General features: G+C 41.0%; 1 protein-coding gene across 2 annotated transcripts in view; it reads left to right on the top strand.

Annotated features, from left to right (window-relative positions):
- LOC146275317 (piezo-type mechanosensitive ion channel component 2-like) overlaps positions 1–16,351 on the top strand; it is a 172,250-nt gene that overhangs the window by 41,385 nt on the left and 114,514 nt on the right. For both annotated transcript variants that reach the window (XM_084702443.1, XM_084702444.1), the window contains one exon: positions 626–785. In XM_084702443.1, coding sequence (XP_084558569.1) covers positions 626–785 — 160 coding nt within the window. The remainder of the gene's footprint in view (positions 1–625; positions 786–16,351) is intronic.

The raw sequence follows: 16,351 nt of genomic DNA, 5'->3' as shown, positions 1-16,351 counted from the left end.
ACCTTGGTACCGATCGGTGATACCCAATAATACAGAAAACATGCCCAGTAATGACCAGCACGTTAGTATTTAGTTAATGGGTAAATACTTCAAATTATCTATGTATTTACCACCTTGGTACAATCGGTAATACCCAATAAAATAAAAAACATACCCTTTACTTTCTATGTAAATACATAGTACTTAGGGGACTGTAAAAAGAAGGGTTACCAAAAGTTCCTTAGCAATAAATAAAAAACTCAAAACTATGTTTTACGTTGAAAGTTATGATCTCAAAAAAATTGAAATTTAAATGACCACCCCATCCCTAACTTTACCAATCCACAAACATGGTGTTTTGTGATGTCAAATTTTTGTAATACAGTATAACAACATAGCCATGGTGCTGCAACAAGTGCAATATCTATAGAGTGAAATATGGGATATAACTGTTGGCATTTGAAACAAAACTATTGTAATTGAAATGTAAGAAACTGATTGTAAAAAAACATGAATTGAGTTAATGTTCTTTAAATGTTTTTCTCATTCACAGCAAAAACTGTACATCTAACTGAGTGTGACAATCTTTCTACTTTAAAGTGATGTTAAATCAAACTCCAAAATTAATTTCTGTGTGTGTGTCCAGTGTGCAGGGAGCGGATGCAGGAAACGGTATCCGAGTGTTTATACCAGACATCGGGATGCTGGTTGCTGGACTGGTGACCTGGCTTCTCTGCCTACGTCTGGAGGACAAGCCTCAGGGCATGGACACCTCACTAAACCACAACAATGAACGTGACACCCAGGTGAGACACACACACTGCTGTCCGAGGGGTAAACCACTGAACTTGTCTCACACACCGGTCCCTATTTCCTCCTTTCACTGTCCCTCTCTTCCCATCCTCCTCCCCTGTCAGAAAAATTGAAGATGTAACTTTATTCTGTATAAAATTATACTGTGTTCAGCATTCCTTGTGTGCAGAGAGAGGCCTACCCCCAAATCTGAACTCTGGGTAAACATACAAGACCCTTATCTTGGGGCTGAGGACTAAGAAGAGGGGGGTTTGTTTGTTTATTTAAAGGAGATACTGAGTGACAGCTAGAAGGAAGACTAAGGTCTTGTGACCATTTGCTTGTCACCTGGTGGGCAAAACATCCCACGCCATTGTGCTACAAAGTTTGTCTGCTAGCATGTTGTGCTAGCTAGCTATTTAAACAGACCCGCTCTTGACAGTCATTGGTTAAAACAAAGGCATGCAAATGTCCCATGGCTCTTCTTCATTGGGTCCCTTGCATAGAACTGGCGCACGTGAGTGTGTGCGTGTTTACAACATCAACCCTGATTGAAACACAACAACAGAATCTCCGGTCCTGATGTCGTAAAAGCTCCTTCACATAAGTGTCAAGCAAATGGTCACCAGACCTTGCATCTCCACCTAGTCCTTGTCATACAGTATCTCCTTAAAACAACCAAACCCCCCTCTTCTTAGTTCTTAGCCCCAAGATAAGGGTCTTGTATGTTTACCCAGACTTCAGATTTGGGGGTAGGCCTCTCTTTGCACCCAAGGAATACTGAACACAGAATCATTCTTATTCAGGATAACATTTTAAACTTTTCCGACAGGACCATAACAGTCTTGCCTGGTCTAAGTTCAGCTCTGGGTTAATACATACTCCCTATCCTTCCTCCCTCTCTCCACTCTTTGCCCTCCCTTCCTCCTCTCTTTCCCTCCCTCCCTTTTGTAAACTAAAGCCCAGTTCAAACACCAGTGTAACGCCACACCAAACTGAAATATTCGTCCCGTCCGCTTGGGTGGAGAGCTGTCTAAGAGCAGTCTGCCAGATCAACTCTTGTCTTGGTCTAGTTAGTCAGAGCAGCAGCATTAAAGTCAGAATTCAATCTGAAGCATGTTTAAAAATAACCAAAGTTAAACAGTATAAGCCAGATAAAAAATTTAGCGTTAAACAACATAACACACACAACAAAACATATACAAAAGCAACAAAAATAAACAATTTTATAAGCTCTTTGTCAGTCCAAGCATCAGTCAGTCATCAGCAGTCAGTCAGAACAGATGTCAGTAGCAGTCAGTCAGTCAGAGCAGCAGTCAGTAGTAGTCAGTCAGTCAGTCAGTCGGAGAAGCAGTTAGTCGATTAGAGCAACAGTCCGTCAGAGCAGCAGTCAGCCAGAGCAGCAACCAGTCAGTCAGTCAGAGCAGCAATCAGTCAGTCAGAGAAGCAGTTATTCGGTCAGCAGCAGTCAGTCAGAACAGCAGTCAGTAGCAGTCAGTCAGTCAGTCAGAGAAGCAGTTAGTCGATTAGAGCAACAGTCCGTCAGAGCAGCAGTCAGTCAGAGCAGCAATCAGTCAGTCAGAGCAGCAGTTAGTCAGTCAAAGTAGCAGTCAGTCAGTCAGTCAGACCAGCAGTCAGTCAGAGCAATAGTCAGTCAGAGCAGCAATTAGTCAGACCAGCAGCAGTCAAGTCAGAATTCAATCTGAAGCACATTTAGAACCAACCAAAGTTAAACAGTACTGTACAATAAGACAAATAAAAAAATAAGCATTATACAATCAAACACACAAAAAACAACAAGAATACTACTTTTGTCTCATAAGCTCTCTGTCAGTCAGAGCAGCAGTCAGTCAGTCAGTCTGTCAGTCAATCAGAGGAACAGTCAGTCAGTTGTTCAGAGGAACAATCAGTCAGAGCAGTAGTCAGTCAGAGCAGCAATCAGTCAGTCTGTCAGTCAATCAGAGCAACAACAGTCAGTCAGTCAGAGCACCAATTAGTCAGTCAGAGCAACAGTCAGTTAGAACAGCAGTCAGTCAGAGCAACAGTCAGTCAGAGTGTTTTTCTAATCGTCTGTTTGCATCCATTAACAACCATGCTGCTGCATTCCAAAGCCCTGAACACATCTGGACCCAGTTAGCTGCTGCTGCTCTGTGTGTGACTGTGTATCTGAGTTGGTGTATGGATATATACCAGTATGTGTATGTGTGTGGGTGTATATGTATATATACCAGTGAGTGGATGTGTTCAGTTACCAGACATTACACACTTCTCCTCTTATCTCTCCCCTCCCTTCTTATTCTGTTCTTACGCTCTTCTTTCATGTCCACAGATATGGTGAGGAGTCATACCAAACCCCTCCCCATGTGTGTATTTGTGTGTATGTATGTGCTACTGATAGGTGTGTGAACTCACAGAAAGTTCATTCATATTAAAGGGCAGCCTTGTGATGAATGAGCACCTATGAAGGTGCAGGTTCTGAAAGATTCCTTCATTTCATGTCGGCTCCTCCCTGCTCCTTCTCCCTCCTTCTCCCTCCTCCCTGCTCCTCTCTGCTTCTCCCTCTAATCCCCTCTCCTCCGATCTGCTCCTGTCTGCTCCTCTCTCCTTTCCTACTTCTCTCTCTTCCTCCCTGCTCCTGACAGGTATATGCCATCCCTCCATGGTATTAGAGGGATAGCATACTCATGGCTAAGAAGTTACCTAGATGACCGATATTAATATGTTCAAATGTATAATGTTAACTCTGTTTTTTTGAAGGTTACTTGTGTGGTTCCACAAGGTTCAGTGTTAGGCCCTAAACTGTTTATACTGTATATAAATGATATTTGTAATGTGTCTGAACTGTTAAAATTTGTTTTTTTTTGCTGATGACCAGTGGCTATTTATTTAAGACTGCAAGGGAAATTCAGCTTCCCCTAACATAAAAAAAATGTCATGGTCAAATATTTACTATGATGTTATCATTTTTAATGCGTTACAACACGTTCATATCGAAGACTTGTTCATTCAGAATCAGCTACATGTATTAGCAAGTCGACTGACTGATTTCCTTTTCATACATTCCGTAGTGCCACAGTGCATTTCCCTGTTGAAGCTCAGCTTCCATGGACTTCAATGGGGCTGCTTGGAACAGTTTTTTTAAGTGCTTCGAAACTATACGGTCATTGGATAAATGCTGCGATTAAGTCCTGCCCTGGACGCTCAGCGTCTCTTGGGGTGAATGGAGGAGTGGCAGTGACGTGCAGTCAGGGTAGGCAAGGTAGGCACTGCCTACCCTGCCAAAATTCAAACGTAAAAATGTTTATTAAATAATTGTATTTAATAAACTTGTATTTGTATTTTTACTGATTATTCTTGTGATTTATATATGCAATATGTATGTAATTCCTTGTAAATGTTGCGCATGCGCACTTCGATCCTGTATTCTTCAACATGTACGTTGAAAGGCACAACTCTTCTGTGCCTTTGCCATAGAGTTAATATAAATAGAGACAGCTACTTCTGTCTTCCAAGATGGCGTTCCCATTCATTTCTATGAAAAGTGCTCAGTGGCGCAGTGAGGCAAGCGAGAGCTCCTAACGGACCGCGCCATCTTTCCAGACCGACTCGTCCGGTCTTGCGCAGAAGCTTGTTCCTAGCTCCGAAACTCATGCATGCTTGCAACTAGCTGTATACGTCATACTTTGCGACAACCAGTCGCGAGCTTGTGAGCTGGAGCTAAGGCATTGCAGAAAACTGTCAGAATGTGGTACAAGTCCGATCAAGAAGCAGATAGCCTACATGTGAACTTTACGAAAATCAATACTATTAGTACTGTAGTATTATACGTGCAGGGCCTATACGTTGTTCTTTTTGCTTTGTGTTTATAGTTTAACTGCTTATGTATTGTGTCGGATAAATTAACTTTAAACCTGAATATCTGGCTCCGTTGTTGTTCTAGCTTTGCAAAGCAAATTAAGCCTATACCTTTACTATTATAATGATGATGAGTGTTGTTTACAATTACTAGCTTATTGTTAATGCCATCGTTGTGGTGTTAACTGACTTAAAGTTCTAACAATATAACGACCATGACAATATTGACGTTATCAGACATGATTTATTCATCTTTGTCTTTGCCTCAGAATAACATGTCAACAATATATAATGAAGCCGTAACATGCCACAATATTATAACTAAGTAGATTAGGCTATAATTACGTTTGTCATGCCATGTGCATAATAGCGTTCATTACAAAATGGTTAAATCTGCTTTAAAATAACTTAAATTAACTCTACAAACAACCGTCATGTATGTGCAACCATTTGTAAAACTACAATAAAGGCAGGCAGCTGTAGATTATCAAATCCTTTCTCTTTGTTCTCATTCAGCTCAGGTAAATCAGCGATTTGCTGATGCTCCCTTTTGTGCTCGTTCATTGTTCGTATCCGCGAGCACGTTTCCAGGCAACTTTTCTTGACGTAAGCAAATAAATGGGCTGCTAGTTTACCCATTTCGGATTGGTATCTTTGCAAAAATCTGGAAAAATTATTCTATGAAAAAGCTAGTAGTATGAGCCAGGTTCGAGAATATAACAAAAATTATTGGGGGAGATAGTTTTCGATATGTTGACTGGAGTTAATAGAATAAAAACGACCGGACGAGTCGGGTAGAAAATCGGAAATGCAATACCAAATCCACCGGGGCTGTTGCCTCAAGCCGAGAGTCGAGGGGTGGGGCTTGGCCTTTGCACGTAAATATGTTATACCAGTAATCATCTACGTTACGTATTAAACATGGACCAATTAAAATCGAGATATTACTGGACATTTGCGCAGCTAACGTCATTATACCGGCTACGTTGTAAGCGTATAAGCGTTGTAAGCGAGTTAAGAAATTTCTCCAAGCTCGATTTTATTCTAAAAGGGAGTTAACAGCAAGAGGGAGGTCTACGCCAGACTTAGATGGACAACTGCAGCAAAAGGGACAACATGTTTTCATCGTTTCAAACAGACTGGTATGAAGAAATTAAAGATTGGCTATGTGGCTGTGCTAACATTCAGCGGCTGTAGGGTACTGCTTGTAGCCTACTGTTTACTGCGTTGACTGTTTTGACATATTAGCCTAACAATAAATTATCTGGATTTTATAACTCAGTGCCTAGCCTCTTACTAACATTACCGCACATCACTGAGAAGTGGGCTGGCCAAGATCCTGGGCTTCCGAGTGATGATTGGAGCGTCTGTCAAAACAATGCATCTCCTTTTGATTGACAGCAATTTTGTACTATAAAAAGTAATCGAAGCTGCCCAATGTCCTAGGACCGGCACTGTTGACGCTGGCGCTGTCAGGCCAAATAGTGTCCTAGGGCTAAATAGTGTCCTACCTGACGTCACAATGCCGTTCCGAAGCAAGGACGCGTCCGTCGCTATGCCGACCTTAAATTCCTGAGATATCTACGTGTGCTAGCAGGAAACTGTCCTGGTTGCTATACTCGTTACTAGGTAGGAAGTTTTGTATTTAGGCTTATTTAAACCCGTTTATTCTACTCTACTATTTTAAGTTTTCACTCGTTCGACATTCCCAAGACAGCAACGCGCGCAGGTAGAATATTATAACCTACGTGTTGCCTTCCCGGTCTGTTAAAATTGATGCTAAATAAGTAATTTTTTTTGACGAAAACAACTAGCTAGCTAACACCAGCTATTGAACGAGTGAAAACTTATAGTAGAGTAGTATATACTGGTTTAAATAAGCCTATATCTAAACTTCCTACCCGGTAGGCTAACCAGTATAGCAAAGATGACAGTTTCCTGCTAGCACGCGTAGATATCTCAGGAATTTAAGGTCGGCATAGCGACGGACGCGTCCTTGCTTCGGAACTGCATTGTGATGTCAGGTAGGACAGTATTTGGCCCTAGGACACTATTTGGCCTGACAGCGCCAGCCATCTGCGTTGGAGTTGTTGATAAATGGAAGTAGTGTAGCCCGCCTTGAGTCTGACACTTGCGTTGTGAATGATTGGACAGACAACTTCTCTGGCGGTGTGAGAGTTTATTTGTACCCTCAAAAAGTCTGGACAGAAATACAAAATGTGGCACAATGAGCAGGCTTCTCCAACGCAGCTGGCTCAGAAAGTCTACGCACAGACTGAGGCTAACCATAACCAATAACAGATTAGCAAAATGTAACTAGATTAACAGCATTACATACAAAGGTGACATTACCTGGACAGAAATACAAAATGTGGCACAATGAGCAGGCTTCTCCAACGCAGCTAGCTAAATGCAAGAGGGGGAGGGGAGAACAAAGAGAGGAGTAAAGGCCGATCTATACTTCTCCGACTCGGTTACGGCTAGACGCACGCACGGAGTCGGACGGATTGGTTGAATTTATACTACTCCAACGGCTCTGCGTGCTGAAAGACATTCACCGCCAGAACAGTAGATAGCGCTGCACTGCAATGCTAGCTTGATTATCAAAATGTCGGAGCAATTTACAAATGAGCCGTTTCATCAATAAAATAAGCAAATTTTCAGCAACTACACTGCCCATTTCTCATCACATTTTCATTCAGATGCTGATTTACATGTACTGTTTAGCTGAAATATGAATTGTAAAAACTTACAACAACGGCGGTCAAAGGATTCTGCTTTCTTGTTGGTCACGGCAACCCCGCCCCCACCCCTGACTCAAGCAGTTCTTAATACGGACCAATCACAGCCAAGGGGTAAAAAAACCTCAAAGGGTAATCAAGCCTCAGAACCTCCTAGAATAATATGATGCCCTATACACCATACCACAACCCCAGCCTACCACGTCCCAGCAAATACATACAAGGAAGAGTACCAAACATTAATTGGCACTAACCCAACACAAAAGGAAAATAAAAGACGCCCTAGATTTCATTTTCTTAAAACAGGGTGAGAAGCGACTGAGATTTCTTACTAACAGTGGATGCAAACCTCTGAAAGCTTAACGGCTTCTGAACCATGGTCTCTATGAGAGTATTAATATTATTATTATTAATAATATTAATAATAACTAGAAAAGGCTGTTCCTGCGAAACATCAGTGAGAATGCTGAAAACCTGAATGAGAGATGTCCTTTATATGTCTGTGCAGTCAGAAATACGACTCTACCGGCAGTTTTTAAATCGTCTTCCTTTCGGCCTTCTCTGATGAATTTTACCCACCTCTCCATTGAAGTTAGTGAGAGAATTTGAAAGGCTGCTCTCGCTTCAAGGCTCAAAGCTGAAAATCTGTAAATGTGAGCTCTTTAGTAGTTACATTGGCTGAAAGAGGACAAGTTTTTTTTACATTTTAAGTTATAACTTGTTTCTGTAAGTTAAACTACATGAAAGTCAGAGGAATTTGTTTGACAATTTAGTTGAATGTCAGAAAAAGATCATAAAATCATAAAAATCAAGAAGGAGCTAAATTTTTCATGTATTTAAAACTGTCACAATTCAAATTTGGCTGAATATTTGAAAAAGCATTTGGGAGTGGCTGAATGTCTTGTAAAGGTTGAATGGTGTCTCTAGCTGAAAGTATGCTGAAGTAGTTAACTTTGAAAGAGGAGGAAGATTTGTAATAATTTGAAAGGATTTACCATTACTTTTAATGGGAGACTAATTTGCACAAAAACCTTAATTCTTTAAAAAGTATAAAAGTGTGAAATACCAGAAGTCATAGCCAACATCTCCTGAAGTAGCTGAACGTTTTGATTCCAAAATTGTAGGATTCGGTGAAAGTATGCAGCACTAGATAAAGGCCAAAAAACGGCGGAAGAACGCCGAAGTTGAAAAACAATTTCTCACAACTAGAAAAGGCTTTTTCTGCGAAACAGCAGTGAGAATGCTGAAAACCTGAATTGGGATAGCTGACCATGCAAAAATATCTGAAAATTGAGAAAGATATAAGCTGAAGCTTCAAAGCGACCGAAAGGTATTTTAAAGCTGGAGCTGGACGAAGGCATAAAACTACAGGAAAGAGAAGAAAAATGCAAAACAAAGTGAAAAAAATCAGAAAGAAGAGAAACAATGTATAAAAATTTGAAAATGTAGCAAAAAAATATTTGCTGGAGTTTCAAAAGGCCTGAAATGTATGTTAGAAAAAGACCTGCAGCATGATGAAGGCAGAATGGTACAGAAAAGAAGGGAAAAAAATGCAAAAGTACTGGCAGTTGGAAGATACTGCTGTGAAATGTATTTTTGAAAGGACCTGGAGTAAGATGAAGGCAGAAAACAGAAGAAAAGAAGAAGAAAAATCCAAAACAAAAAGGGGAACATTTCAGAAAGATCAGCTGCAGGAAAATTTGAAAATTTTGCAGAAAACCAGTTGCTGAAGTCTGGGTTGAACAATTTTGAAGGTAAAAGGACAACACTGGAATGACTTGAACTTGCTGGAAAAACGTAGCAACCGCTGGTCATTGGCAACAGACTGGCAACATTTCTAACCTAGAATCTCAAGCTGGAGGAGAAACGAATCATGCGTGCCTGCACACCCAGTCCTGTTCAGACACTTAATTTAAGATGACATCAAAATAATAATTCATAGTGCAGGGTTGCCGATGTTGTCGCTGTCCCTGGTGAGTTTTTTATACGTAAATAACAAGATCATGCTACATCTAACCAGCGGATCATTTCTTGCAAGTGTGTCAAAGTGGTATGTATTAACACCGTAGGCTTGAATAATAACCGAAGGCGTGAAGCTAGAGAGGATGCAAAGGAAGATTTTCTACATAAGCTAGATCTACAACTTTAAATTGAAAACAGAGAAGATATTTAGAGTAAAGACAAGTTACTTTACATATGTGTTCAATATCGTCAATTAAAAGTAAAAGCTTTCCAGTTACAAAGCGTTTGTTCGTAGGATTAACACCAGCTGCAGCAAACACTTACTCCAGCCCTGGTTTGGCTGTTTGTGACGGTCAGCCATGACAGTCGAGCCTCGATTTTTGCCGATTTCTGTTAAACTTGCTAAAATAAAAACGATCTAGCTAGATTATGTATACTTTAAGTTCAATGTACATATCTTGTTTGGCCAATTTGGTCGATTGTGGAAAAAAGTTGAACCGTTTTTAGTTATGGACAGCCATTGCGCTTGCTCGATTGTGAGAAATGTAGCTAGAATCCACACCTCAAACAAGTTAACCTCGACGCAAAACTGTACGTCCAATCCAAAAAATAAGGATATTTTCCGAGACCCAAGACTCTGCCGAAACCATTGATATCCTTTATGTGTCTGTGCGGTCAGAAATACAACTCTTTTGGCAGTTTCCAAAACGTTACCCAAATCTGCTTTCATGGTGCGTGTCTGTTTGGTTGTCACGGTGATGGCGCAGCTGTGATCGCTAACGAGCTGGGCAGAGAGAATAAACATTTAGCTGGGATCCACACCTCAAACAAGTTAACCTACACGCAAAACTATACATCCAATCCCAAAAATTTGGATATTTTCCGAGACCCAAGCCGAAACCAGATATGTACTTTATATGTCTGTGCGGTCAGAAATACAACTCTACCGGCAGTTTTAAAATCGTCTTCCTTTCGGCCTTCTCTGACGAATTTTACCCACCTCTCCATTGAAGTTAGTGAGAGAATTTGAAAGGCTGCTCTCGCTTCAAGGCTCAAAGCTGAAAATCTGTAAATGTGAGCTCTTTAGTAGTTACATTGGCTGAAAGAGGACAAGTGTTCCTACATTTTAAGGTATAACTTGTTTCTGTAAGTTAAACTATATGAACATCGGAGGAATTTGTTTGACAATTTAGTTGAATATCAGAAAAAGAGCAGCCAGCGGAGTGGCTTTGCGTATTTGCAAATTCTAGGATCAATAAGCACCTTAAAGATGGCACGATTCCTTCATGTCCAAAGGTAGTAGTCAAGGGAGAAAACCCAGTCCCCGTGTTTTTGTTGGGGGATCCAGCCTATCCTCTAATGCCCTATCTCATGAAAGAATATGCAAGCGGTGGACTGACACCCCAGGAGCAGTACTTTGGACTGTCCATTTGCAAAGCACGGATGGTAATCGAATGCGCCTTTGGACGCTTGAAGGCGCGCTTTGGTGCACTACGGAGACCAATGGACTTGAAACTGAATGATTTATCTATGGTCATAATTGCTTGCTTTGTTTTACACAATTTTTGTGAGCTGAACAATGAAGCAGTCGGGCAACCAAATGTTGATGCGGCTGTTCGCTACAAGCGAGACTTTCAGCCTCCAACTCAGCAAATCAGCTGTAGGCCCACTGAGTGCAACAAGTCAGAGGGGCGACGACTCTGACATGTTCTCACCAAATATCTTGATCCAAGACATTCAGTATTTGGGTCTGTTCTTGGCCTAAATGTCATTTCAAATAGCTACATTATTATCCAGTTTTTCCTGTGTGTTTAATTATTTGATGCCGGAACCAGATGTTCCCTAATATCACATTACATTAGCCTAAACTCAGTGGAAACAGTACATTAAAAAAATTTGACTGACAGACAATGGTATTTGATCAAATGTACATTTATAAAAGCTGTTAATACTAACATAAATGTTTAATAAAATAACATGAACTGATTTGAGACAGACAGACCAGATTTGAAGATCAGTGCTCTTTTCTTCTTCCACTGCCAACTCTTCATAATAATGGGGGAAAGGGTTCAGTTGTGCTGAGGTGGAAGGGCTGGGAGATGGATTAGGTGAGATGGCAGGGGGCATGATAGGGGGCATGGCAGGGGGCATGGCAGTGGTGTGCCCATAGGGATGGCTGCTCCTCTGGTGGTACTGGGGATATTGAGGTGGGAACATGGACTGTTGCATCATTGCGAAGCCATCTACAATAGAATTAGTCAGCCTTTCTACTGTCCCTGTTATTCTTGACATGTTGGCCGAAAACTCCCGCTCAGTGTCTTCCATTCGCTGAAGCAGCTGCCTTTTCATCTGCATCTCCTCCTGTGCAATCCGCACTTCTTGCTCTTCATGGGGAAGTCTTCTTTTTAACCTGTCAAATCTGTGTGCTGACAGATGACAGGCAGTGAGCTTGTCTCTGCAACACTGCAAATTTCCACCCTGAGGGTCCTCTCCACTCTCAGAAGGCGAAGAAGGGCCTTTCTCCTACAAAACATTAGTCAGAGGTTAATTGGTATGCCAATTACTAGTAGGTCGTAAGATTTGTAACTAGGCTAGCTAAATATCAGTTTTTCTTTGGTTACCGTTATGGACGAAGTTTAGACTATTCCTCGTAGATATTTCCCTTTCTAGGTTATATCAGTAACTGGGTATACGACGAGTCTCCGTATGATTCAAATCTAGAACAATTATCGGACCAGCTAGCTAAAAGCAGAGTTCCCATATCTCTTGAAGCTGCCCTGCTCGACTTTTTAGATGTATAATTGACTGTAAAACTGTAAAATTAGGAACTTTGCGACATGACGTGAAGGCACGGTTGCCGCTCGACTATGCGGTCTGTACCGGGCGACATTCTCACTCAAATTTCAAGACTTTCGTGACCCAAATCAAAATTCTGATGCGACAGATCAATGGGGAATCGCTTTCTCTCTGAAAGGCTGTCCTTCTCAACTTTTTTGGTCTTTTTAAATCTAACTATTTATATGATCCGTGTGGTCCTTTTGCCGTTTTAAATGCTATCATTTCCCGGTTTTCTGCAGCCACATTGCGCGCGCATCCCAAATGTTTACAAACAATACATTGGTCTATAGTAGCCAACTGTGCACAGCCTCAGAGAATGGCTGTTTATCAATCCACATTTTTTTCCGTTCTTGCGAATTGTTTGGCGTCATCTTTCATTGCCCACGTACGGTTCCAATCCAAAGAACACAAGTCACCAAGAACGCCAAAAATACCCGGAAATGTTTTTGATCCGCCCCTTTTATCGAGGATGCATCTGATGGTGAATTGACCAGCGAGAACGCTTCTGATTCCCCAGAAGTCATTGCAAGATGTCAAGCGAGGCGGACAAACCTCACGACTGTAATTTTTTACTTTTCATATTTCAGCTAAAGGTACTTGTAAATCAGCATCTGAATTAAAATGTGATGAGAAATAGGTAGTGTAGTCGCTGAAAATGTTCGTATTTTATTGATGAAATGCCTAATTTGTAAATTTGTTCCGACTTTTCGATAACCGAGTTAACATTAGGTACTGTAAGTTAGCAAGGGCTACAGAAAACGTAAAATTACAGGTTGAGGGACAATTTTTTAGCTTTGTTATCTAGTGTTTGAACTTAGTTAGTCAGGATTATCATAATGCTGCGAGTCCAGGAAAACCCTAACCATCTCAATTCATTCTTCGTCCTTGCGTCCTTGCAAGACCATTCTCGTAAGGACGCTTGCAAGAACGTTCTTCAAAAGAATGTACTTGCGTTCTCAGCTTTCTTCGGATTGATAAACAGCCAATGTCTAATATAGGGAGAACTGCTACTCGGAAACTTCCGGGTTCTGAGCTGGTAGCAGTTCCAAGTGAGGGCGCTAACAAGCGAGTGCAGAATGAATGGAGGTCGATGGAGCTATACCCCTCAAAATCCACTTTTCTCAGGATATAATTTTATGTCTAGTAATTTGAATTCTGAATTCGAAAGGGAAGGCAAAAAAAATACACACTGCTGGTAGATTTTTTGAAAATGTCATTGACGTCATACATATTTTACGACCAGAGCTACTGCCTAAGGCAAGCTCTGGTCACATCCTTTTCTCTCTCAAGGCATTGACAACACAGCTGACAGGTTAGTCTCTCCCTGTCAATACACATCCTAGACAGAGTTTTGGCTTGCTTATGTTGTTGCTAATGTTGCTAATGCTCTGACATTCTCAGGGCTCTCAAGTTTTGAAGACAGGCAAGAGTGACATTCTCTCCCCTCCCCGTCAGGAGGTCAAAATTAATTAAGTAATTGCTTTTTTACCTGACATCTTGGAAAGGCAGCAATGATTAATGCATCCATGGCCAGGATATAATGATAAAATATGACATTATTTTAAAAGTCAATGGAATCGGAGCTGTGTTCGTACCGCACCGGGGTTGAAGCTGTCACCTCTGACATCCTAAGCGCCAACACTACCAACTACGCCAATGAAAAGCTAGCAGTAAGTTGATGCGGGTGGCATTTTAATTACGTGAGTTTCACCGATACACACCGGCTACATCTATGAATGACTTGTTCTGAGCAGGTGTTGTCAGTAAACAGGCTGTAAAACTGTTGGTTAAGAGACTCATGAAAAATGGATGCTAATTATCTGGGAAACATTTTCTAATAGCAGTCAAGTTGTCATTGTTAGTGTCAAACAAGTTGTGAATTTGTTGTAACATTAAAACAGGAGATCACGACTGTGCTCAAAGTGATGCTTGAGCTCCAGCGGTTTGGTTTGTAGGTGAACAAAACTTTCGGAAAACGTAGCAGAATCACAAAAAATTACAGGACATGCTTTTTTTCCATTGGTTGTTGCATTGAATCTTACCCAGATACAATGGTGCTATTTTCCGATTGCTCCAGGGGAGACGCGCTTGACTGCCGGTGGTTCCATATTGAGAGTGGCGCGGCCAGAGGAATTTTGGTTGGGTGCTGCGGCATATTAAATATATTATAAAAAAAAAAAATCTGCGTGAGAAATACAATGTGTGGCAGGAGGGCGTGACAAAAGACCGAAATGAGTGACTGTCACGCTCAATGCGTGACACTTGAGAGCCCTGCATTCTGATTCCGCATCGGATTCCATCAAGCGGGAGCTCTGGTCTTATTAGTCCTCACTAACCAATCAGCATTCATTGGCAGAATGCTAGCGTGTTATGGGCAACATTTACTCAACCTGTAAGAAATCAAAAGGACATAGGTACTCGTCCATTCAACTTACGACCTATATCCATGTTGAACATGCAAAAACGACAATCAAATTGGAGATTTCTCAACGACAATCAGACGAAAGAGACAAATTTAGCCGTTTAGCTCCATAGCCTCCCATTCAACATGCACTCGGAACTATGGTTAGCCTGACGTTGTCATACTCATAATTCTAGTCAGAATATGAGTCTGAGAACTCTCCGTTGGGCTTTGACTACGGGGCGTGTTTCAAACGAGCCTGGAAAACAAATGCCTCTTCGCTCAATTGGATAGACCTACAACCAATCAGAGCAACGTAATATGTTGTTTGTTCAAAACAAATTCAACTTAAGCGCTCTTTTGTGACTTGGGTGATTACGTTACTGTTGATCATCTGTCCATCATCGTATAGAGCCCGCCCTGGCAATTTAATTGGTCCGTCCCGATTCTGGGTTTTCTGTAGTTGTCCCCAATACGAGACCCTCCAGACCCAACTTCCCGAACAATTTTTTTTGTGGGCGGGAGAAGTTGGGCTGGCAGCCAGGCTAAACTATGGTGGAACTGCAGCCAAATTTGGTATAATGGACAGCCTGAAGCATAGATGATTTTACCGCAGGTGCAGGGAGTGGTTTTGCACCCCCTACTGTTGGGATGAAAACATTACATTTTCAAATTAATGTAAAAAAATTATGTCAGAGTGATGTTAGTGTTGTATGTTATATCACGGTTTGTTGTACTCTAATGATTAATTATACATTTTAATATCTAGTATTAATTTTGAGCATGTTTTTGCACCCCCAGTTTTAAAACCTAGAATTGCCTCTAGCCTGTAGTATGCTCATTGTTTGTAGGCTATTCACATTTTGTTAGTGTTCCTTTGTCCTATTGTTGCAGTTGATTTAACAAGTATACATTGATATATGGATATAATAATTCAAACCTTTCAAAGTGCCAATACACACATCTGTATAAGCCCGGCATGAGGTGTGAAGCCAACCAGTACTTGTTTAAAGCTGTCATAACCAGGTTCATAGGAAGATTAGATGGATACTTACGAACTTCATGAAGTGACAAGCCATGGTAATAAGGATAACAGTGTATTTATTCAATAAAAAGTGCTTACAAAGAAACGGTTGGATGTGAGAGTCATGTAAATCAGTAGTGGATGTGGGATCAGTGCAAGTGTAGAGAATCATTACAAACTAAAAAGCAAACAGTGATGATGTTCTTGCTAGTAATGGAGAAACCCAGCTTGTTAAGGACCAAGGCACAGATCACAGGTGTGCTCTAGCAGCAATCACAGCTCCTCTACCTGCCTGCAACAGAAGACACAGAAACAGAAGACAAGGAAGAGGAGACCCAAACATTGCACTTAGAGCCAACAATCTACATTACATTTACATGTATTCATTTAGCAGACGCTTTTATCCAAAGCAACTTCCAAGAGAGAGCTTTACAAAAGTGCATAGGTCAATGATCATAAACAACGAGATAGCTCCAAAACATTGTGGGTAGCCAAAACATGAAGCATACATTGTGAAAAGCGAATAAGTGCAAATGGGAAGAAACATAAGAGCATGTAGTCAAACAAGTTACAATTAAGCGACATGAACCTCAAAAAGTGCAGGAGTATACCTGTAGGAAAGTTCAAGTTCAAGTCTTTTATTTGTCAGGTACACAGAACAACACAAGGTTAGACTGGGCACTGAAATTCTTAAGACAAGACAATGCAAGCACCTGGCATAACATAACATGTAAGTACACTGAACATAATTTACATCTA

The sequence above is a fragment of the Hypomesus nipponensis genome, chromosome 8, assembly GCF_054491055.1.
Source record: "Hypomesus nipponensis isolate SF chromosome 8, ASM5449105v1, whole genome shotgun sequence".
Lineage (NCBI taxonomy): Eukaryota > Metazoa > Chordata > Actinopteri > Osmeriformes > Osmeridae > Hypomesus > Hypomesus nipponensis.
The sequence above is the reverse complement of the archived record's forward strand: the minus strand, read 5'-3'. Positions and strand labels throughout refer to the sequence as shown.